Consider the following 25,449-nt stretch of genomic DNA (forward strand, 5'->3'; position numbering starts at 1 on the left):
TATGAACCGCGGAGTGGCGCTGCGGCTCGCTGGCAAGCTGCTGTTCTCCGAGCCAGCTGACGAACATGGTGATGCAGCTTGTAGTTCTGCGAAGTGACATCTTGAGCCAGTTCTTGCATGATGCAAATGAAGCGCAAAAACACGTCCAACACTGGCGAAGGACGATTAGATGCGCGAAGCGCTTTGTGCTATGTACACGCCAGTGTTAGGCCTCTTTTTGCGCTTCATGCACCACGTTTTCATGGTGTGCGGCAAGCGCAGATTGGTCTGTCTTGCTGTCCGCTAAGCTGCTAATTATAGCGCTAACACTATAACTTCGCATTGCATGCAGCCATGCTGACGAAGGAAGGAGGCGGCGCTTTTTGCCTCCATGTGGCTACAGCGCTAGTGTCGAGCGCTTTGTTGAGTCAAGCGCAGTTTGATGTTGCTCGCTTGCTAGCAGGGCTGATAATTGGCCCTTTGCAGCAGTGCGACAGGCACAAAGAAAAGTCAGCTTAATAATAAGACATATAAATGAGCTTCCAGATGAAGGATGCGTTCCAGAATTCCTGCGTTCGTGCTAATTTCGCGCGGAAGTGCGGTGTGGAGCGAAAAAAAAAGTATGATTCATAAACTTCTCAGCAAGCTTTTCAGTCACGAGTTCGAGCATCCGGTTCCCCTCAACTTTCTCTACTTGCATGTGAACTGGTCAGAATTAAAAACCGCAAGTCATATTCAGAAGATGAGAAGGAAGGAACATGGAGGAGCCGAAGAGCATTCAGGCGATTGCAATAAAAGGCATCTGAGAGGTCAGTTGATTATACTGTGCATGGTTGAGCCTATTGCAACGCATAAAAATTAACTGCGGTGTTAGGAACGCGTCTTGCAGGCTCATTTACTGCTTTCTTCCGCCGCAACAAACTTCGCGCACAAAGTCCGATTTCACTTTTGCATTTTCGTCAGGGTTCACCGCATATGCAGATGCAGTAACGGATATTGACACTGGTCGCAACGTAGATTATGAGGTTTTATGTAATTATTACCAGGTTGCTTTTCCAAACAAACGCGGTCAATAAGAAAATGCAGAAATGTGTTGAAAATTTCGGAAAATGACATTGCACGGAGGTGCGTCACTAAGAGCCATCATAAATGAGTTTTTTTGAGGCCGTCACGTACGTTATAGTATAAAAATATTGTCAGGGTAAAAACAAACGCGAACAAGAGAACCGAGACGCGAACTGCAAAACTGGAGGATGTTGTACAAGGATTCAGGACGCAAGAGCAGCCGATTTTCCCATCGAAGGCGTGAATGCCGCTTTTTGGAAGTGTTAATAAGTTTATGGTTTATGGGGATTTAACGTCCCAAAGCGACTCAGGCCATGAGAGACCATATAGTGGGTGAGTCCGGATAATTTCTACCACCTGGGCTTCTTTAACGTGCACTGACATCGCACAGTACACGGGCCTCTAGAATTTCGCCTCCATCGAAATTCGAATGCCGTGGCTGAGATCGAACCCCCGTCTTTTGGGTCAGCAGCCGAGCACCATAATCACTGAGCGACCGCGGGGGCTGGAGGTGTTACTGTGCCACGCCTGTGTTTCGTATAGATCGGCTAATATTTTTGATTGTTTGGGCTCGCGTTTAATTTGATGCTGCAATGCTACATCTCTCTGATTGCGCATTTCCTCTTTCCTGCCATTCCCTGCTAGTTTGTACTGTTTGCATTTGCGCTTGATGTAGCGTGCTCCCACAAACGAACTTCCTCACCGCTACACGCAAACGGTGCCCAGTCAAACTACGGAAGCTGAGCAATTCCAAAACCTAACAGCAAAGTTCCTTTAGCGATTCGTGCGTCAGCGAACCAGCGATATCAAGGAAATGGCAGCGACAGATTCCAGCAGAAAGCACTGCGAGCATATGAGCTTGCGCGCCAGCATTACGCCAATCGGCGGTAGCGACATCTACCCATGCATCTCAGAGTATATTTCTCCTCTGCCAGCGCGTTCACGACACTAGGAAAACCTTCCACCCTCTATACTCCAAATCTTCCTAGTTGCGTTCTTCGTTATTTTCTTCCCTTCGATGTAGCGGCAGTCGTCCTATGCTGGCACATGGTCACTGCGGATGATTTTTCAATCCTTCCCTTCTTTAACGTCCTTCTGGCAGTAAAGAAGGTAGTCAATTTGTGCACACTACCCGCCACTCTTGTGAGTGATGAGCTGGACTCTTGTCTTGATAAAGAAGAGTTCGCGATAGCCGAGCCAAACGCAGTTGCGCAGTCTATTATCCTTTCTCCGTACTCGTTTGTCTTCATATAGCACATCCTTCGTGCACTCTTTTAGTGCCTTCTTTGTTGCCTCCGATGTGTCCACTGAGATCGCCTCCGGTAAGAACTCTGTCCACCCCATCTAGCCGTCTTACGGTCATAATGTTCTATAAAGCTTGGTTTTCGCTGTTTCTTGCTACATTCTGTAAAGTGTAGGCCCTTACAATGGGTATAACTCTCCAGTATCCAACTTCATCCTTATTAGCCTGTCAGCCTTCGGCTTTAATCTAATCATGTTTTCTTTCATTTCTCCGCACAGCATGTTTCCCATTCCATTTCTTAAGACCTCCGTGACTGGCACCGGTGTAGTAGATCTCGTATCCTTTCTGAGTTTCTTTGCCTTATCTCGTTTATATCTTGAGTCTTGCACGCAGAGCATATCAAGCTTTTTTCTCTTTATGATAGTCATGTCATGTCAGTCATCTCTTGAGTGTACGTCTTATATTTGAAACTGACAATAATCTACCAATACTGTTTAACGTTCACGACTACTCGCGCCTATAAATCGTTGCTACGCAAAGCCTCAAATATAAGCCAAAAAACGTTAAATGTTTAAAAATATTGTACATGAGGCACGAGTGAAAAAACCGCCGACACACTGAATGTGAGGCTTATCTGCGCCTGCACATTAACACCACCACCAGACGGTCTTGCTCACCGTACTTACGTACATGTCCCATCGTTGCATTATGGATCGGCGAGCATGCTGCCGCTTGTAGGGTCCACAAAAACCTCCTCAGCGAAGGATCGGAGGCCGGTTTTCAAATGTATTGGGTGGTAGAATATAATTAAATCCACTTTCGGCCTATGCTTGCTGCTAATGCGTAACCATTTGCCATTTTATGCATGTTATTTTTCTCCCCGCAATTATAGGCAGCTGGAATATACAGGTACTTTTTAATAGTTTCATTAAAGAGAAGATAAAATCTAAACGACGCCAGTACATTTCAGGGCTTCAGGAACAAAATACTACGCATCTATTGCATCTAAGAATATTCACCATCACAGCAGCACATATCAGGATGAGAACTTAAGTTTCAGTCAACCCAAGTGGTAATACGCGTTCAAACGCTCTAGGTAAAAATTGTAAGCATTGTCCGCACAGTCCCCATGGCCACAGGGACGCCCAATTACATCTTGTGTTGGCAATGCCATATAGTATTCGAAGCTGCTGGATAGAAGTGACTGGTGGGGCTGGCGATATCCAGGTTGCTCTCCCTGGGCTCTTTCTGGCCACCGCCACGGTTGACGGGTGGGGACTTCGTACAAATGAACACGATCCGGTGACGTCAATGCCCTCCAGCCAATCAGGACTTTTCTGGACGACGCCGGAAGGCGCCAGGTTTTTGCTCCGGTGATTGTATTATGCTATGGCCCAGAAAGAAATTATTATCAGTTAAAGTGTAGCAGCTGCAAATTGCTCTTTTTTAATTACCGCTATCGTATCACGTTGACAGCAAGACCATGCATGCGGAAATAATAGTGTGTCGCAGTGCGTAAAAAAAAAACGTTCAACACTGCCGCAAATTTGAGTAGCCGGTGCCCGCCATCTCTTCCATTATAATGAAGCAAACATCAAACTGCCACTGCTTAGAAACGGCTTGCGGAGACTTCGCAGTCTTTTTTAATTAGAAAAACCACTTCCCGCTCCTGCCAATGGCTTCGCGGCGGCGCGCAACAGTCCCACCATGTGTCAGGCGCGATTTACGTGTCGATTCGTCTTGCGTTGTCGATGGTTTGTCAGGATGAAAAATGGCGACAGCGGCAGTAGCACTAAATATATGGCCGCCGATCATTACCAAAAGCCGTTCGGAGGTCGCCCCCCAGCTCTGGGAGTCGTAAAAACGCCCGAGAGATCCAGCCGATCCCGCCACTTCCGTACCCAAAGCGGCGGCAAAAGCCGCTCCTCCGACCTGGAGCGCAGAGCTCCCTAGGCCGCGTGACCGGTTTCTCCCCAACGCGCGCCTGTACCTAGGCGGGGAAAAGCGCGGAAAGAAAAGCGCCACGCCGGCGATGTGGCAATCGCTCGGCTGGCTCGGCGCTGCTCGTCCTTCGCTGTTGGGGCGTCGCTGGGCACTTGGGGGCGCCTCGGCGGAGCAGCCGGCGGCAGCAGGGCGCGTCACGTGATCGCGTGCGTTCCTCCGGTTAGCGGGTGGCGAGTCAGTTGCGTGTAGTCAAGTCAGCTGTGCGGGTTATGCCAGTCATGGTGCGGCAGGAGCTGAACTTGATCATCGCGCACAGCCCGGACGGCGGCAAGAGCAGCGTCAACGGGGCCGGAAAGCCAGGCAGCGGCGGCGGCGCTGCCGCGGGATCGGCGCGCTCGGCGCCCGCGGCAGCGGCTCCAGCGACGGCGGCAGCCACCACTCCGGCCGCTCCGGCGGCCAAGACGCCGTCGGGCCGCACGCCCAACTGCGCGCGCTGCAAGAACCACAACAAGACAGTGCTGCTTCGGGGACACAAGCGCTACTGCCCGTACGTGGACTGCGTCTGCGACCGGTGCACGCTGATCGCCAAGCGACAGGTGGTCATGGCCAAGCAGGTGGCCCTTCGTCGGGCCCAGGCGCTCGACGAGGCCATGGGCCGCACTGTCATCGAGGAAGTGGACCCCGAGGAACTCAAACTGGCCGCCGAGAGCGGGAGCATGCCCCCCGGTAACCATCACTCTCCGCATCTCCCCGCGCACTAGACACTCTCGCGGCGTCCTAGGGAATTCCCGAACGGGCCACCTTCGCCAAGTCGAGCACGTGTCGGTTGACAGGCAGGCTTACGTAGTCCTCGCATCAGCGAATTTGAGTCGTTACAGGGACCGATCGGCTGAGGTGTTCGCGAGGCTGCGTGCCTTCGGTGCTTCCTGATCTGACCGTTTTTGTGCCTTCTTTTATCCTTGTCTCGCCGACGCGCGTCGCGATCAACTTGTAGCGTTCCGATTGATTACTGCTGTTGCGAGGCCGAGGTAGTCGTTAACTTGTAACTTGATCAAGGTCTCGGAACGGCCAGCGTTGCGACACCGCCCTCGCTTTAAAATAGCCCCTAGCCCGGCACACGCGCTCACGACGGAGCTTTCTCCCTCTCCCTCTGTGCAGTCACTGTATGGCCACTTGTCTTTAAAGGCAGGGTTTAATGTTTGTTGTTCGATGATGTCACCGCTTTTGCTCTCAGTATGAATCTCAGCCAGATCTAGCTGCGCTGCTAGCAGTCGGTCTGTCGAAAGGTTAGAATTCATTGAACTCTTTTGTCATTTACGTGCAAATGTTAGTCGGGAGTCTAGCGATCTCCAGATGTCATCGCTAGCACTGGTGCTAAGAGCTCGTACAAGTTCTGCTCAGAGGCTCTATTTTAGACACGCGATTAGTGACTACCAGACATTTCTGCATTTTATTATATTTGTTTAGCGCCGCGGTACATGTCCCTCCGATATTTTTATTTTCGCTCGCACGAGACGCTACGTCGAGATTTCGGGGATGAGCACAAATGCCAGAGCTTTTTTGGGCGATGTCATAATAATATTCAGGGTGGCGCAAGCACATATTAATCACATTTGTCAGTTGGTACTGTCTGATAATCATAAGCGTTGACGCGCCAGAGGGAAAAAATATAGACAGACAGCTTTGATCACTTGTCGCTCCGTATGTGGCGACTACTCATTAAGCACGATAACGTCTGACTGTAGAAAAAAATTGACATCATGTCGAATGTTTAAGCAATAACTAGCAAATAATCAGCGAAAACTTTTAAATCGTGCCATATTTGTTTCCATGCCTCGCATACTGCCTGTCACATGACTTGATGTCTCAATAATTATTGGACTATTTTTGCGATTCGTACTGTCTACGCGCAGTCGGTGGCACCGAATTCGTACAGCTTAGCGACTAATACCCTATGCCATGTTCCCTTGCTGAACCTGCATGCTTTATGATCTGGGGCCATGTACAACGCATTGAATTATTTGCTTTACACTTATTCTCACTTTGTTCCCACGTTCGTTTCGTGCTTTTAGCGAAGAGCATTACTGATCAGTAAAAAGCGGCATAAATTCGCTATACTGCTTTTTGCTGAGATGATGCTTCTTCATGTCTAGGGCACCAGTATAAGTGGATAGGAGAGCGACGTTTGTTACGCACTGTTAACTTTCCTGATGCTCGTGGTACCTAGTCGATATGCTCCTTTTTCTTATGTATGTGCCATCGCGAAAACGTGATCGAACGTACATGCATAGGGGAGCGACTTTGCCGCGTGTACGTCTCTGCAGAATGTTATATCCAACTAGCGAGTTCTGCAATGCCGTAAACTCTCTTCCGCTTATCTTAGCCACCTACTAACTGCGTATTTAAACGCGCCTGCTGTGACGATTTCATTATTACGTCTAGTTTTGGCAGAGGCCAGCCAACAAGTATCCGTAGTTTTTTTACTACTCTGAGGCGCAGTATGTGAAAAACTTTTTTTTTTCTCCTGTCTCTATTTTACATTCTGCTCGTTGTGGAAGTACAGCAAACAAGTCAACTTGAACTGCTCCGCAAAAGAATATTTATTTGAAAGTGTGTTTGCATAAGACCCTCATCGGCCAGCATAACGAAATACACGTTGGGGAAACTGACTTCTAGTGGAGACACATGTTCAGAAGTAAGGGAAAGGGAAATAGAGAGAACGTAGTGCAGGAAACGCCAAGAGATATTTACAGGCTCGCACGCTCAAAGGGCACCGACTTGTGTCAGTGAAGTGGTATAGAAACACTCGCGGTGAGCTCCAAGATGAGCTTTTCCGACATTGGCCAGATCGCTCCCGGCGCGCATAGCTAGCTAGCTAGCTAACTCCTCTTGACGCTGTTTCTCCTCTCAAATTCACCTCGTTGTGCCATCCGTAGGTACAGTAGTTGCATCTGGTTGTCGCGAGCCATTTTGCTCACACAATCTGTTCCGTAGTCGTCCTCTTTACACAAACGCGGTGAATACAAGAGTTGGATTGAGAAATCTGTCCGCGCATCCGGGTGTAATAATGAATCGTGATTTGTTGGAACCGGTGCCCTGCCGTATCTGTCAAAGCCTTTAAGAGACTTGTTAGCCAATAACAATAGACTGCTAGATGATAGATGCAGAGTTCCGGAGAGGCAGTACTGAAGCGATTGTATTTTTGCAAAGCAGTTTTTTTTATATATATCTGGCCTCAGTTGCTTAATACTTGGTAAAGAAGGAAGAGGGCGGATTCATGGCAAAACCTTGGGAGAGTCGCGAATGTTACCTGCTCTGAGCACTTGACCTCGAAAAAAGGGTTGATTCACTGTTCCCAACGCGCATCCATTGACGCTGTCACATTCGCCCCTTGTTGCTAACAATTAACCGTTTTAAGCACACTTTGGACCCACCGCCAATTAAGTTTCACCAAGTACTCGTAAGGCTGCTTAGTAGTTCGCGTACTTAAGCGTGAGCAATGGCGAGACTACTTGAAACGAACATCGAGTTAGTATCTAGATGATGGTAACCTTCTCATCTGTAGACTTTTCCTCCTTAACGAAAACCGACCAACATGACACAAAAGCCGAACAACTACGATGTACGCGCCCTTTAATTTTAAACCTAATTTCTCATTTTTTGCTCGAGCCTGGTTTTCACCACTCTGGGAACACAACCCAAGGAAGAAACAAATAATAAATTAAAGAATGAACGAATAAATGTTTATGGTATGCAGAGGGCAGGGAAGAAATAATTATTCCTGCACAAAATTATTAAGGACGGGAGGAAGGCCTCAGTCCGCAAGCCAACGACGAAAGCACGTAGCCTTGTCGAAACGTTGGCAAGTAATGCCGTCGGCCATGTTTCCGTGGCAAGCGGACTTCGGCTTCTCTCCAGTCCCTTGTTTATTTAGCTCATCTTCTGCGTCGTTTTTGTAATCCTAGACTTCATCTGGAGGCCGCAGAAGGTCGTCCCGCTGTCTTTCGACATTGGACAGAATGTTAGCGAACTTAGTTGTGTAGCACTAGATCGGAGAAGTGACCTGTTGAGAGCATTTGATGTAAAGAACATCAGCGCGACGAAAAGAGAAGTCAGCGCATCGGCAAGCCACCGCATCGGCGCTCGCTCGAGAATCTCTTCGGTTCCGCCAGGACTGTGCGCCGAGCTGTGGAGGAACGAAAACATTACTGCAGTTTCACAATGCTCCTGTCAAGGCGTTGCGTGCCCATGAGTGTGCGCGTAGCCTTCTAGCTGCACCCGCAGCTGCTTTCTCCGGCCTAGCCATCGCTTGCGGCTCATAGCTTAGGCTTGTGACACTTTGTTAAAGCGAGCGCCGAACAATCGCGTCTAAGGCTCGTGGAGCAGACAAAGAGAAAACAAAGTTGCTTCTTCTTCTTTTCTTGGGCGAATTCTTTTTTGCTACTGCCTGGCAATCAAAGATCAAGAGGAAGAATGCGCAGTGGTTATAAACGTGGCCGCATGTGTTAGTTGTGTATAGGCTGCGAGCACGGAGCAGCTGCTTTCGAATGGCGGGTAAAGGAAAGCCCATTTAGTGCTCTCGTTGAATTTAACGGTTATGATCTGCCAGACGTTAGAGCGTCTGGTATACAGGGTGTTTCACGAAAGACTTGTGAGCATATTTTAAAAATAGCCTTTTTGAGTTAGAAGAGCGCTTTATTCGGCAAAGCATACTCAGCGGTGCAGTGCATCAGAATACAGCTAAGGCGTTCTTAGCAAGGCAGTTATTGAATAGTGAATTGTATAACTGTTTAACTATTAATGTTAGGCTACTAATCTACTGAGGGTTTTGTAGGCCACCGTGAGTAATATCCACATCAGTTTTTAGATTTTCGAAAGTGTCATTCTCGTCGCTGCCACAGCGCCAGCAAATCCGGGGCCGCAATTGAAACCGAAACCACGCAACCAGAAAGAGCGCTAGCCACGCCTACGAGTGCGCGTCACACGGCGATGCTGGTGTCACGTGCTCCTTTTGCAGCGCCCGACTGGGGACGGCGAGCAGGCAGGGAGCACGCAACAGGCGCACCGATGCGTGACGCTTGTTGGTGGGCGTGGCTAACGCTCTTTCTGTTCGCCTGGTTTCGGTTCTGTGTGCGGCCCCGAAATTGCTTGCACTGCGGCGGTGACGGGAATGAGACTTTCGAAAATCTAAAAACTGATGTGGATATTACTTGCCGTGGACTACACTTGTGTCTCTCAATAAATACGAAACCTAACAGTAATAGGTAAAACGTTAGCTATGAACATTAGTTAACCAGCCTGCTAGTTAGCCCATATTAGCTGTATTCTGATGCCCTACACCGCTGACAATAATACGCGGGAAAAGAAAGCGTTCTAACTCAAAAACATTTTTTTAAAAATTGGTGAAAGTCTCAGGTGAAACACGCTGTACGCTAGGAAGGGCCGGTAGGTTTAACGTCTGATGACGAAACGGCCTGTGTTTGAGCCCAAGTGCTGGTTTTTAATAACTGTGATTTTTGGTCTTCAAAGCTCCGGTGCGTGGCGGCTTTTCGTCTATTTTTCTTTGCGCACTCTGTGCGTTTGCCTTACAACTTTGAGCTTTACTTCCTGTACACCGTTCAGTCTCCATAGCCGTTTCCAATGGCTTTGCTCCAGTCTTTCCGATTTAGAGCACTTTTAAAGTTGCACACCGTGCTAGTTTCATCGTTTCCGCGTCTTATTGTTTCTCCGGATAACAGGTTCCGTATTTCCGTAGCGCTCTTCGAACCGGCTTCCGAATACGCGATTCCGACAACCACTTCGAGCGCTGCTTCGGAAATGTCGTTATTATGTCCAAACGTCGATATATATAGAGATCTGGCATAGCGTGACGCGCTTCCGCGCGCCGCCATTGCACACGCTCTGATTGGTCCCGACTCGACAGGCGTTCGCGCAGCTGTCCGGAACCTGGCGCCATCTGGCGCCGTCAGGGCAATCTGCTCATGCGCAGTGACTCCCTGCCGTAGCGGATCGCCAAGCGGCCGCGGGTCGCCCTATGCTTAATTGGCGCACCTACTGGCCTGTTCGGCTCTGAATAAACTACGAAAAGAAATTACAGCTGCAAGTTAGCCGGGCAACCCTTGCGACATTCAGAAAATGAATGAGAAGCGTTGTCAAACGTCGTTCGTAGCCTTGTCCGCAATGAAAACATGCAAAAGTGAGAATATTCAGACCGGATATGTCTTAGTGCCGTCGTTGCGGCACTAAATGGGCGAATTTAATGAAGTAATTGAAGCCGTTTTAAGCACAGAGATAGCTTAACCACGTGTGTCTTGTCAAATAAATATAAGGCAGGTTATCACGCGGCGATACAAAGTCTTGTTTCAGTCTTGCCGTTCTGTTGTCTTACGGTATGCGTAAAATCATGCCCTCTGCATAGAAATGCGTTTCTTTGTAAATCTGCTTCCGCTCGCCTGCCTTTGAGCCAATGGAAACAGAGAACACTCGGCAAATAAGCAAAGAATGAGAGCTGCGTGAAATCGCGGAAATCGTGCGGCTAAGTCGCGGACGGCCGATGGGGATAATTTGCAGCATTCATTTCCATTAGAAGTAGCACCTGGTCGTGTAACGTTCCCGTTGATTACTCATTGTTTCTAGCGCTCCCATACTTCAGTTTGTTCGTTAACTGTATCCGTTAACCAGCGCAAGCAAACAACGTCATGCCGCAGCTTCAGACGAGAATAAATGTCAAGCAACAGGCTTATTGGCGTGCGGTTTACCATATATCCTGCTGGGCAAGGAAACAGAATGAATGCTTATTTCTTAAGCCTAAAGTATCGCTTCCATTCGCTGTCGCGTCGCTAAGCGAAGCGAGTATAGTTTAGTACGGTTTCGTAAGCCGGGATGGTAGATGACGCCTGCTTGAATTCGTGACTCTCATAACTTAAGCTGATATTTCGGCAACGTTTCGTTTGACATACTGTGATCTCGTGCAATAATTTCGCCACGCGCCGTCTGCATGACCTTTCAATATTTGAATTGAGAAAACGTTTAGAAATGCGCTGTCTCTGTTTGGAGAACCAAAAAGCAATTTCATTCATTTCTTTCGTTTAGTTTTTTTTGTTTTTTGCTTTTCATCAGCTTGCACGCGTATCTCTCGACAGTGTTGAAGTAATTCTGCGCGTAAAGTGAAACCGCGTGATTTGTCAAGCAGACCCCCCCTTTGTTTGCTGGCGTATTAGCTTGATTTGCCTAAAGATCTGTGGACAGCGTAGAAATATACGCACGCAGGAGCCTGTGAGTTCCTGTTCGAATGGGCCCTGTGCCGCTCTCTTGTCCTCTCATGTTCTCTTAAACGCAACAGAGACGCAAGGAGAACGCTCGGCAGCGGATTCCATTTGAATAATGTATGAGAACTCCCCCTTCATTTTAGTCCACGCTTCATACAAACATCTGCTACAGTTTAATTCCTTCATTTTGCAATGGGGTCCTATTTTTCTGCCTATTTTATTATTTTGCGTGGCCCCTCACAACAAGTGGTTTGCAGGAAAAAAAATTTATAGGAGCTGCTCCGCGATATTTCATTTTCAGTGACACTGTTTTATTGCTGTACAGATTCCCGCAGGGGCTTTCTCAGTAATGAATGCGGCGCGAATACATAGCGTTATGAAACGCACGCATTTGAACCGGAAGACCGGTAAAGCTTTTTTTGTTTATTTGTTTTGTTGTCGCTGGCGGGCGGGCAAACATGGCTGCGCTGACAGTGTTGATGTATTGGCCGAGATCAGTTGGCCTTCGCAGAGTAGCGGTACGTATGCATCCACTTTATCATACATCAAAGGGCGTTTTTTTTTTTTTCGGCGTCTCTTTCTTGGTCTTTTATTTAACAGGGCTCTCCTTTCCATTTTCGGATTCGCGTTTCGACTGAGCCGAGCTATTCTATTATAGAAAGTGTAGGAGCGCGTTGCACTCGTTGCTGTTTGCTGTAACCAAAACTGATAGCTTTGTATGAACGAAGTCCTTTTCGCCCAACAGCTTTTGAGTGGTAGTGTAAACACTGTGGAAATATTCCTATAGGCTCTATGATCACGTAAATCGCTTGATTCTAACTTTTTCAAACGCAGTGGTTAAAATGGTCTAAATACTGTTATCTGACGGTTTTCACTATTTAGAAAAAAAAAAAAAACTCGGTTGGAGACTCTTCAAGCTTGGCTTAAATGAAACGAATAAATAATAATAAAAGGCCACCTTGTTCTTTACCGAGAAACAAACTTGTCTCATTGAAGGTCAGATTTTCGAACCTTTAGAATTGTATAAATATTATTGCGTCTCGATTCGTTATTGCTTTTGTTACCGGACAACCCGTCTACTGTGGCCAACTAATAAGTAAACAAGTGCCGATGGTTTAACATTCGCGTACACACGCACAAAAAAACTACCTCGAAGCAAGCGAAATATGGTTTTCTCTCGGTGGGTTTTGTACAGCTTTTGTATGGGCTGCCTAGTTTGAAGCATTAATCTTGGACTGTCTCTTTATTTGAAGCGAATGACGTCAGCGCTGTAGCGACTATGTGAACTGTCAGGCTAAGTGAGCCTCTGGCGTCATTAACGAAGTGAAGTATTGCAGCTGCGCACCTAGGATTTGACGCACAAGAAAAAAAGCGCCTAACTGTCTGACAATGCAACATCAGGCTGCAGTGGTACAGAACCGCAGCAGCCTGGCAGTTTGTGAACCGCTCATTACTGGTTAACTCCGTCCATAAGCGGGCTGTATATTGAACGAGATATCGACGCTCTTTATTAGCGCTTGATGTAACCTATTTGTGGTAAAAAACCGTTCGTCTTCGTCTGCAGACCATCGTATCTAGGGCAGGCAGCCAGATTTTTCTTGAGCAGCACCTGCAAATACAAAAAAGAACAAGGAAACATTTACGACAAAACAATAATTTATTAAAGAGCGGCACATTAAGTACTCAAAAGATCCTCGTCATAAGGCGCCAAGGCGTACTGGTTGTCCAGTTGCTACACGTCAACCATGTTATCCAAACCGCTTTAATATGCACGCCGGTGGGCCGGCACTGCTGCGCTTTTTTATATTCGTCGTTTAGAGCACACTCACGAGAAGAGATAACTGCTTTGGTGAAAAAACTGCGCCGGAGCTTTGCGGGCACCTGTAACGTTCGCGTTCGCAGCGACTGATATCAATGATGGTTATATGATCGTTAATGGCGCAAGTGCAGCCTGGTCACTGAGCGACATGGTTAGCGCGCTTGGCCTGCACGAGATGGGGTCAATGACCGATTGTACCTAAACGGTTCTCCCCAGAGAATAACAACATCACGAAAGGGGAATGCTTGTGCTCATTGCAAAACCGATGGGAAGTGGTGATCGAACCCCATGGGCTGTGCGATGTCAGTGAGTGTTTTTTTTTTTTTTAAGCCCGAGGTAGTCAAAATTAACCCAGAGCACTCTTCTGCGGCGCCTCTTTCTCAGTGCTGTCTTTAACCTCCTGCGTCCTTCCCTCATTGCGCGGCTCAGGTGCCTACCAGTTACTACGCCTTTCCCTTTCTTCGCATAAGGTTTACATTATTCTGCGATAGCACAGAAGCGTTCGATCCCGGCCGCGGCAGTCGAATTTCGGTGGAGGCGTTTTTATGGAGGAAAAACGCTAAGGCGCCCGTGTGCTGTGCGATGTCAGTGCACGTTAAAGATCCCCAGGTGGTCGAAATTATTCCGGAGCCCTCCACTACGGCACCTATTTCTCTCTTTCTTCTTTCACTCCCTCCTTTATCCCTTCCCTTACGGCGCGGTTCAGGCGTCCAACGATATATGAGACAGATACTGCGCCATTTCCTTTCCCCAAAAACCAATTATTATTATTATTATTATTATTATTATTATTAATTCTAGAGGCCCGTGTACTGTGCGACGTCAGTGCACGTTAAAGAACCCCAGGTGGTCGAAATTTCCGGAGCCCTTCACTACGGCGTCCCTCATAGCCTGAGTCGCTTTGGGACCTTAAACCCCCATAAACCATAGCACAGAAGCCTCGTTGGAGCAAAAACCCTTGATCGCCGTCTCGCGTCATAATGGCCACCTGCCGACCGTGGCAGATGGCAGGTGATGTACGGGAGGAGCTCCGGAGGAGCAACCTGGGTCTCACAAGCCCCAACGGGGGAGCACCTGCCATCGTAGGGCAGTGGCGCATCGCTTAACCGTTGCACCACTGCGCCAGGAATGGTATACGGGGACTCCCAGCGATCTATGACTGTAGACAATGACCAAATTCGCATATACGAGCATTAGCGCTCTGCCCTTGAGGCAGATCGTAAGTCAGAATTCGTCGATCTTTGTCTGAAGCCTTCTAGGCCTTGAAAACGAAGCCTCGAACCAAACCGGAAGTTCCAGCGCGCCTAATTCGCCTGTGGCCTAACCGCGCTAAATAGCCTGCCATTTTTTTTAGATATTCTATTTATTATAGTGAAATTACGTTGTTTATATGAACTAATTACACAGCTTTTAGGAAACGGCACCAAAAACGTCTCAATGAACGACAGAGCAACAGAACACTAGACGGGACGTAAGGCTGAGCACGCCACCTAGAAGGGGTGCCCAACGAGGTTGGAACTTGGGGGCAGTCATCAATAGACATGTACAGTGACGATCCTGTGATGAGAGAAATACGTTGGCTTCTATGCTATCGCAGAATAATGTAAACTTTATGCGAAGAAAGGGAAAGAAAGGCGTGGTAACTGGTAGGCACCCGAACCGCGCCACGAGGGAAGGATGAAGGAGGAGGTTAAAGACAACACTGAGAAAGAGGCGCCGTAGAGGAGTGCACGGAAGATACGGCGCAGCCATTCACCCCGCGTGTCGTTAAACACTAAGCCTTTCGCGCTGTACTTTTGAAATAGTCTTCATCCGCTTCCAAACGCAATGTGCAACAAAATAGCAACGAAGCGCCATCTGACGTGCACGGAGCGGAACGAAACACCGGTTGACTTCAAAAGTCGCAGCAGGGTCGCAGCAAACAATAAGCAACGCTTAATCCACAAAGTCCATGATATCGCATATTATCGCATCAGTTACATTATTCGTTCCTTAATTTTTTGTCTAAAGGAACCCCACGTGGATTCCAGTATTCTAAAAAAAAGGAAAGGGATCCTTTTTGTTGTTCCTTTTTTTATCATAAATTATTGCCAAACTTCACTACCAAACATGCACTACCCTTACCGTGCGACTTCATTGTGCACCGCACTGATATACTGTTCAAATACCGCTCTGCTGAAACACAGTGGCTTGAGCAAGTTCAAGTTCGTGAGCAGAACCTGCTTTTTATTTCGGACAATACGTGCGTCTTCTAGCAGTATCCCGTGACAGCGGAACAGTTATCAGAGTATACGCACACGCTATACGCCCGCAAATGATTGAGCCGAGTGACCTTTCTTCGGGGCGCATACACCAGGCAAGTTCTTTTTTCACGATGTGGCAACCACTACAGGGCTGGGCAAGCACTTGCGTGACGTATTGAAAGGGCTTCTATAGCTTTTCCTTTTTTAGCCCCACGCATACAGTTAGAGAGCATTCAGGAAAGCGTTGCCCAAGCGGCGGATCAATCAGCCGGCCTTGCGCAACGCAGGGGGCGGGTTGGCATCGCATTGTAGGGTTGACATCGCTTCCAGGGGGCTAAGCAGGGGGGGGGGGGGGGATGCAAAGAAAAAGGGGATTGATAGATTGATAAGCGCTAACATGAATATAGCCAAAGAAGAACAGGAAATAAATACAATAAAATGTAATAACAAAACGATATGAAACAGTGGAACAAAACTGATGCTACAACTTCAAGAGGCTACGATTTTTTTTTTATAAGAACTGGTTCAGTGGTCAAGCATGAACTATACCAGGCGTTCTTTTATTTCCTTTTTTTTTCAATGTTCCAGTTTAAGGATCCACTGGAGCTAGAGGATAGGAGCTGTATTTAAAACTTTTAAAGTACGCGCTGTATAAATTAGGGTTCAGGTGATGATGAATATTGAGTAGAACCAAATATAGATAACCTTTCCAGATATTCCACAAGACCCTGCCGCCATAAACATTACATAGCGTATTGTCCATACATTTCTTCATATATTTTTTGCTCAGATTTTATAATAAAGCGTCGTACCGAATAATTCCCCCTTTTCACCGCTCCAATCGATTAACTGTGGTGAGCTGCACTGTCCATCACATTTTCATTTGAATTGCCAGTGTACTATTATGTAGTGTAATACTTCCCTTTTGTTATGCGAGTTGCTCTCCGTCGAACTGACCTCTACGATTTGGGAATATTTTTCCAGCAGCATTTTTAAGCAAAAATTAGAATTAAAATGACTGCCTAAATCGGTCTTTTTTTTTTGAAAAAAAAAATAACGCGCAATAATGATTCGCTGCCTAAACTTTAATTATTCTGTGTTTCCGCGTACAGAAAAAAAAAATGCTAAGCAGGATCTGCACATTGCAGCTGCTGTAATTCTACTGAAAGTGCGCATCGCGTACTTGGAGGAAAGAAATTAAGTTCAAACAGCAAAAAAAAAAAAAAAGCGGTATGCAGGCTTGAATATTCGTGTCTGATACTGAGCGGCTTTTCTATGCATGGAAAAGTCTTCAACGTTTCGGTTATACTATACTCGAAGCAAGAGAGCGCGATTTTTCTTACTAAAAAATAAGGAAAAAAGCGGCGCTGGTAGTTTTTTGGCTTCTTTGTCCCGTTTCGTCGCAGAAACCATAGGAGCGCATGAATCATGCAGTTCAATACTGTTTTACTGCTTTAAGAAAATTCAGCTGGAGTCAAGTTGATTCTACCGCGACGCTGAAGCCGCATACAGGCAGCGGCATATCCTGCGAGTAAGAGCACAAACTTTTTTGTATACTATTTCTTTCGCGGAATATTGAGAACAAATAACCCAGGGGCCTCATGTCAAAACACTCGCCAGTTCTTCTTGCATCACCGCCCTAATTCCTTCCTGGCGTCGTGGATTCACTCAATGGATTCACTGTACGGTTGCGTTTATAATGCAGGAATGCATTTAACGGCTACTGTTTCCCCTCTGTTTGTCCGCAGATATTTGTCCGTCCGTCCGTCCGTCCACGCCACGAGAAAACTCTAGTAAATAAAACACACATGGAGATGTATATGTTCCAGTGGGATTCGAACCGACGTCTTCTAGTATGGGTTGCTGCTCCTGTAACCTGGCTGTTGAAAAGGAAGGAAAATGAGTAGGAAAGTGCACGGGCGTGTCGACTGCTGTGGCTCAAACTATCGGCAACTATCACTGCTGTGAGGAAAGAGAATGGAGTCGATAGAAATAGGTGCCAAAGAAAAAGATAGAAAGAATAGGCACGTAACAGAAAGCACGTCCGCCGAAGCGACAAATAGCCCCATTACCCCACTGCCATCTGGCATGCAGGTTTAAGAAGCTCACACAAAGGACACTTGCTTACGTAATAGCTTATGATTTGTGCGACAACAATAGCAACAACGTTTATAAAATCAGGCGCTAGTTTCGTATCGAGGGAAGAAGGAAAGCAAAGATTTATAAAAAAAGACACCTGACGACAGATGAATGTTACCTGCTCATGAATACATAATATCCTCACGAGATGACCAACGAGAGGTTCTTTCAAAACGTTGCAGATTTTTATCCATTTCGAGCGTGCAGAGTGTCTTTACTTGTGATGCGTTCTCTGTTGCGTTCGAGGGCGAGTTGATAGCCTCTCTCGCTAGTGCTCTTCTCCGCGCTTGCACGTGCTTGTATAGAGCCCACGTTCGTTCTATTCGTATGTGATAATTTCTCTCTGTGGTTGGCTCGTCGCGTACAGAAAATGTTTGTAAATGTCACTGTGCCAATGCAAGCCTCCCCATTCCTCACGTCCGCCTGACCGATCCCTCTGGGAACGCTTTACACTGCTGGAAAGTAAATGGAAATAAAAACAAATGCTTTGCGCCTAGACTCCGCGAACAGGCGTGAATTCTATGTAGACATGTCGTACACGCTTCGTTATTGCTGCTACCACGTGGGTGTTTAACAAGTGACGTAATGAAAAGATCGCATAATGGTTTCTTTAGTGACCGGCTTCCTTGTGCTGTTTCTTATGTTCGGATGCAATCAAAACATTCAACAGCACTCGTGCATTTCCGCAGTGTCATAATATAGGCGTACATCGGATTATAGCGCAATTTTATTCATAAGCTTACTGGCGGCAACACTCCAAGCCAAAGCTTCTACTGCCCGTTATACCTTTGCTTGTAAAGAGGCACCATTGTTTTCTTGTTATTCTTCTTGTTTAAGCTAGCGCTGCATTTCTTATTGCAGTAGTTTTGGGGACCATTCGGCATGGCAAAACGCGTAACTCCGTTCGCCATTGTCCACCCCATTCCATCAAACGGGCGTGGCCTCTCCATTGTCAAAGCGCCGTATTACCTGCTACTGCCTGTCCGTGACGTTTTCTCCGAAAATCCTCTACACCCGGTTTGAGCTCGCCTGCTTATCTCAAATGCGCTGAACTAGAAAAAAAAATAATAGTAATTCGATCGAGCGGTTTCTCGGCACCATTCTTTCACCGCCAGAATGCGTTGTCATCGGGGTAGCAACAGTGCTAAATCGTTACGAGTATTCGCAAGAAGAGAAAAACCGAGAAGTTTAATTTCCTGCCTTTCGACTTTTCTTAACTTCGTTTTTATTTTTTTCCTCGTGAAAGGGAGGGGGGGGGGGGAGAAGTTTCGTCACAGCGCGCCAAATATCGCTTATTTAACAACCTTTACGTGGCCCTGACTTAACGTAATCACGTTTCGACCTGCCGTCTTTTTTTCATTTTTTTTTCTTCTCACCGCGCCCTGCCGGCTCGAAGAGCGCTTTAAATTCAATCCCCGCTGGGACGGAGATCAGACCACGTTGTTTCTTTACAGCTACACGCTTCGTTTCTGTTAACCCCCGGTCTCTGTAAAGAACAAAGAAACAGGTGCACTTATAGTTTCCGTGCTTTAAGCGTAAATAAAAAAATGCGCTTAGAAAAAAAGCGAGCAAGTGCTGTTTTAGCTAAACGCTGAGAGGAAGACGGTAGCGTGTGCTGCCTGCGCAAACTTTGTTAGGCAGCAAGTGACCGCTTCAACCACGTCAGCCACCGTTAAAAGTCTTGAGGTGTTTCGCGAAAGATACGATCACTTTTTTTGTGCGTGATTTCATGCACTTTTTTTTCCCCCGACCAAACCTGCCGCCCCTGAGTGGTTGAGTAATGATGGAGTCGGTTCAGGCGTGCTTTTTATTGAGTCGGCGGAGGGTTAAGACGAGCCACTCTTGCCATGGGGCCGTTGCCTAGTCGCTAAAGCAGTGTTCCAAGCCTCGCGTGACGTTCAGACAAGCTTATTTGGCACTAGGGCGCCATAATTTTGCTGGGCACAGGTCGGCGCTTCTTCACATTACCGTTTTCTAAAGGAGATAAAATAAAACTGAAATGAAGTTCAGGTCAAAAGGCTTTGAAAAAAAATAAATAAAAAAGACTCAAAGACTGACGCGGCATGCGCTTACGCTCTACCGCTCTAAAAAACAGGAAGCGCTGTTCTTTAGCATGGGTTTTTTTGTTACTTTTCTTGCATTCGCAAGGTGCGAAGATTAGTCCAAATAGCAGTAGCTCATGTTGTTTTGTCAGACTTGATATCGCTGTTTGTTAATTACGTGTGCATAGATTTATTAACACGTTCTAAGTGTGCGTTGGTCGCATACTTTAATTTAATTTTCATTTATTCATAAAACATGTAATTTAAAAATTTAATGAAAAAAAAATGGAATACAGCAAGGGGTCCCGAAGTACGAGACCGCAGTGGGACCTCTTATGACAAAGTTAGAACAGGAAACAACGCTTCAAACGCCGTGGGATTGGCCCAATGGGAACGCAAGGTCGAAACGGGAATAACGGAAGGGAGGATGACTGACGGCGGCTCCCGGAAGAGCTTGTCTTAGAAACAGCACCAGCAGTGCTTCCGCCCGCACTCCGTTTGCGGAGGCTCCACGGGTGTGGTCTCTAATCAGCAAAACACGGAAGCAGTTACCGCGCACTCGTGTCGCTAAAGAAGCCCAATCCCCCGCAATCGTTACTCTGTAATTGCAAACAGTGTGCACGTGACCGCGTCTAAATGTGACAGGGTTGTGTGTTCTGTTGTAACCCAGTACGACAAACAGCTATTTATCGTTTTGTAATGAAAAAGAGCGGAACGTACGATGCGGCTCTTACGTGACGGCAAGTATGAAGTACGTATGCAAACCGAGTCGTACCAGTTTGTTGCTCCACTGTACATAACGCGAGACATTATGCTTGGAGGAAAGCAGCCACTTTCTTCAGATGAGTACGAAGGCCGCGCGTTCGTCACCCTGCCACAGTGGTACGTAACGACACTGTCATACTGTCGTCGCAGCTCAAGTTCAAAAGCCCCGGCTGGTCGGCATCAACCCGACATTGACCCTATATAGCGCCTCATAGTGTGGGAGCAATGCAAATGTGTAACAGAAGTTTTTGAGCTTTCTGCGTTTTATAGTTACTGGTCTCCGGATTGCACAATTTCAATAAGCTTATCAATTTACTTAGAAAATATTAACATCGTGTAATTTGAGTTTCCAATCTTGAGTCTGATCTATTAACGTCTGCAAACAACAAAACTGCTTCCATAATTGTAAAAGTAACAATTATTTCATCGCCCGCTGATATATTGTAGCAGGCGCGTGGAAATTTTTTCTTTCGGCTGAGAGTGAACCTTCTACATTGAGCGATCTTCCAGCGTATATTCTGCCTTTCTAGCGACCGAAACTTTGACTTTGGTTTGGAAAACATGTTCGCAATTGCAGATTGTGTAATACTGAGAGTATATGACACTCCTCCGCCAGCAGAAGGGAGAACTAGTGATATTTGTACATTGGTATTTTGCCATCTATGGCACCTATACCAAAGTCATTTCAGAGTCAAGACGTAATAAGTTATAGTGTTAAGTCCTTTTTCTTCTAAGCAGAAATTTAGTTGGGCGAGTTGGTATATATGCATCTTTTGTAAAGCAGAGCGAACAACGAAGCGTTAGGCCAGTGTTCTCGCTAAGAAAAGACAAAAATAAAATTAAGAAGCGTAGTTTGGACGACACCGGTATACACCGGACTGGCTTGCTCGCGAGCCGTGTGCAGCCAGCTACGCAGCCGGTGCCGCTCACTTGCATTAGAGCGCAGAGTCTGGTTTTCCTCCCGGCGCTTCCAGGCTGGAATTTAATTGCCGCTTCTAATCTGTGCGTTGTTATAACGAGGTCGCTCCGCGCTCGCGCTCCTTCCCCCTGTCTGTGTCTCTACTCGTTGCCCCAACGAATCGTGCAACAGCGTCACTGCAGTCGTCGCCGCCTATGTCGCAGTCTGGCAGCAGCCGCTATATACGAATCAGCGTCGCGCTACAGCGACAGGCGGGACGCGAGGATTCGGGAAACGCGTCGAACGAGTTCTCGACGACGCGGCTTCTATTTCTACCACAAGACCGGAAGCCGCTTTCGCGCGGGGCACCCGGTAATTAACGAGCAGATATGTTACTACTACGCGGTCCGCGCTGTTGGCTGTTCTCCTGTCGTTGTGATGCCGAGATGACGTCGTTGTCGAGCGAATATCCGCATCCTGCACGCGCGAGAGCGGTCTTGTATAGGACGGAAGCAGTTCTACACACACCATATGTACGGGGACGCGCGCGAACAGGCATCGATCCCTCCACCGTCAACGTATACATGCGTACCTATAGCGCGACCCGTGAGCTAATCGAGCTCGAAGCGGGTCGCGTCAGGTTATGCTCTATAGGTTGCGTTCGCAGCGAACATTTGCAATCAAGGGCTCCTGATGAGGGAGAGAACAATGGGAAAATTGATTGAGCTGCAGCCTGGATGAAAGCATGCGGGTCCTAACGCAATCGTTGCTCGGTTAGTAGGTGTACACTATCCACCCGTACACAGGAAATCATGTTGCTTGCGGAAAGGCGACGCTGTGAGGATAAAACCGTGGAATGACGTGGTTTTCTTTTGCCCCTTACGGAGAGGCTACATTGAACAGCGATAATGCGGCTTAGACTGCGAATTTGCTAGAAGCGCGTCACAATGTAGAGACGTATTCGCTTTGGCGTGATTCCCGAGGAGAATACGGAGCGCATGCAAACGACATAAAGGAGATACGCTTTAACGAGATAACCGGTGTGCAACAGTTTCCTTGTTGAAGTTCTTAGGAAAGGCTGAGACGACTGCCTGTGCACGTAATAGACAGCGGTGGGCAAATGAGGGGCTCGTTGCTACATGCATATGAAGGAATCCATAGGAGTTGATCTTCTTATGATAGGTCTTGTGAAAGGTAGCATTCCGCTCCCCTTGGTTCTCGCGAGCTAAGGCCGTTCCAACAATATCGACTCGCACTTGAGTCGTACGTGCCTTCCCAGATGGCGTATACTTTGTGAAAAAGAGCATGCACGTTGTACGTGGAAACGTTGCGGATGTAAGTCATGATTTTTTTCTGTTTCTTTTTTGCGAGAAACTTGAAAGGACTGGTAACACTCGTGGGCATTCACCTGCAAGCCTCGGCCTGACTCACTTTATGGCTGATCGCATTTTGCCACATAGGTGGCTGAGCTTAGAGACAGCACCGTGGAGGTAACGGTGTAGCTTTTCTAGGTGAGGCGAGTAAAAAAAATGCGAGGTTTAACACACGCCAGCTGTATTCACGAGAGATGCAAAGGAGCAGGACTGGGAAATAAATACGAATGTCTAATATATTAGTGCACCAAACAAGGACTTTTTTGATGTACTATTCATTCACCCAACTGCTAACTCCGTCCGAGTGACTCACTCACTTATTTGTGCCTGGCAGCTCCTTTCCAGTTTAAAGCCGGTACATTGAAGCGCCCTTATATTCACGCGACACGTGGTGCAGAAACTCCGCAGCCGTGGCAAGTTACAAAGCCTCGTGGGTAGGTCCAGCTCGGCTTGCATATGCATCGAGGGTTAGGCGTTGCATTCTGAGAACAACTGCCTACGCTTCAGTTTGCCAAGATAGTGCAGTCACATCGCTCGGAGGCCCAGTCGTCCGTCTTCCGCTGTCGTCCTTTTTACAAATGCCACGCACGCGCTGCAAAAAAAGTGTGTACGGTCTTGAACGGCCTCGGCGTGATCTTTTGGTTAAGTGCGAGCAGTTAGTTCACTTTCTGTAGCCGCTGACGCATCCTCCAGCGGCAGCCTCTGGGTGGGTACGTCCTGGCTGCTGCTCAAAACACTCGTGGCGCGACTATGGCAAGCGTTCTCGTTCCGTGGTGCGCAATCCTTGCCTTGAAGGTTGCGTCTCCGTGGGAGCGAAGAGAAGTCGCAGGGGAGGAAAAAAAAAATAGACGGAAGGCGTACTCAACGTGGCACTGGCTGCCGAATGGGCGGGGAAGTCAGCAATGCAGTGAACAATTCAGTAGTAGTAGTAGTAGTAGTAGTAGTAGTAGTAGTAGTAGTAGTAGTAGTCGCTGTATGGTATTAGCAAGAGGCAATCTAGAGAATAGGTAAACCGCTAACGTAAAAGCCGCGTTATTAGGGAAAGCTGGAGAGATCATCTTTCTTTGCATACAGCGCGTCAACTTAATGCATAGGTATAGACAGAAACATGGACATAGGCATTCACAAACATGAACATAAACATAGACACGGGCATTCACATAGACGTAGACGGGGCATAGGCATGGCATAGGCATGGCGTAGGCATGGCATAGGCATGGCATAGGCATGGCATAGGCATGGCATAGGCATGGCACAGGCATGACATAGGCACGGCATAGGCATAGACATGAGATAGACATAGACATACACACAGACATAGACATCAGTAGTTTTACTTAACGTCTAACGCCTACAGTGCACTCTGAAAAGGCGGTGGACGTGTATCGAACGCGTTAGAGATCACTGTAAGGACGCTCAGCGTTGTCGTGCAGTGTGCGGCACTTCGCTCGGCTTTCGGAAAGATTCGCCAGCTTTGAACAGATGCCCGTTCGACATATTAACAAGTACGCGTTGATGTACATTCTTCCATAACGTGTAAGGCCAGCGTACAGTTTCAAGCGTTTTACATCCCACAACATCCGCGGGTAGCGTTGTCTCAGCCAATAGAGGGAAAGGGTATTAGGTCAAGGAAGGGAGGGACATTGGCGCCTGGAGTGCTTTTTGGTACTTGGCGTTGCTCCAGCTCGCAGGCGTTGCACAGACTACCGGTGGTCTATACTAGAGTGATCGGGACTGTTGGCAAGGGCAGTCAGCAGGCCGGTAGAAGTTAAAAATTCGCAGCCATAGCGTTCATTTCACGTAAGTATAACGGTCGGGAATACTGATGGCCTGACACAACGAGAGTTTACCGTTGTACACAGCGTGGCCATCTTCCCACTTGGCTGCCCTTTGCACATGTGCCGCGCAGGAACTTAGACCAGAAGCACAAAATCGTGGGGAGCGTCAAATGGCTGCAGTTACGTAATCAAACTTTAGCTTACCTTGTCTATATGTGTTTATTTCCAAGGAGCAAGTTTAAGCGTTACAGCAGCGTATTTTAAAGGGTCCATCCCTGAGAGTTCTAAGAGTGAAAATAGAGAAGCCCGCGCACCGTTGGATTGTGCGCAGCATCTGTTTCATTGTGTGTCCCTTTGCGGGCCGCTTTAGAACTTTCCCCTTATCGCCGCATTCCTGCTCCATTCATTTTATTCCTCTGCCCGCGCTCTTAGTGCTGCCGTGTCTTTCTTTTGTCGCGCGTAATCTGTACGGAAATCCACTTTTCCGGGCCCCTCCCGCTTTACGGCTGAACGCGCCGCGACGTGCTGGATTGAGAGAGTTGGGCGAATGCGTTTTGATTCTTTCAATGGGCGCGAGAGCCGCGGCTCCCGCGGCCGCTTCTTTTTCGGCGGCGATAGATCCCCTTAACGCTAAGGAATGAAAGGCGCGCTCCGCCGCCACCGCTGCCGCCGCTATGGCGTATATAGCGAATGGTCTTTCGAGCACAACAGAGAAAGAGCGTTCTCGATCAAGATCTCTCTATTTGGGAGAGAGAGAGATTTCGCTGTGCGTCTTCGGGCTCAGTCTGTCCGTCGGTCGAGAGGGAAGGAGAAGGGGACTCTTGACGCGTTTTCTCGTTTCTTCCGAGACTATACAGTAGGTTCTTCACGGTTTGTGTCCGTTGTTAAGAACG

General features: G+C 47.5%; 1 protein-coding gene and 1 long non-coding RNA gene across 5 annotated transcripts in view; one reads left to right on the forward strand and one right to left on the reverse strand.

Annotated features, from left to right (window-relative positions):
• Nucleotides 1-4,382: 4,382 nt before the first annotated feature.
• The window catches only part of LOC144093770 (uncharacterized), a 62,033-nt gene continuing 40,966 nt past the window's right edge, over nucleotides 4,383-25,449 (forward strand). Inside the window, exon 1 of the mRNA XM_077627472.1 lies at nucleotides 4,383-4,957. Coding sequence (XP_077483598.1) covers nucleotides 4,501-4,957 — 457 coding nt within the window. The 5' untranslated portion in view covers nucleotides 4,383-4,500. The remainder of the gene's footprint in view (nucleotides 4,958-25,449) is intronic.
• The window catches only part of LOC144093771 (uncharacterized), a 173,221-nt gene continuing 159,560 nt past the window's right edge, over nucleotides 11,789-25,449 (reverse strand). For 3 of the 4 annotated variants that reach the window (XR_013306325.1, XR_013306326.1, XR_013306323.1), the window contains exon 4: nucleotides 11,789-13,108. This is a non-coding gene — a long non-coding RNA (uncharacterized LOC144093771). Of the gene's footprint in view, nucleotides 13,109-14,122; nucleotides 15,896-25,449 lie in introns of those variants that run through there. The other variant, XR_013306324.1, reaches the window with a different exon arrangement.

Source organism: Amblyomma americanum, chromosome 6 (assembly GCF_052857255.1).
Source record: "Amblyomma americanum isolate KBUSLIRL-KWMA chromosome 6, ASM5285725v1, whole genome shotgun sequence".
In the NCBI taxonomy this organism is placed as follows: Eukaryota; Metazoa; Arthropoda; class Arachnida; order Ixodida; family Ixodidae; genus Amblyomma; species Amblyomma americanum.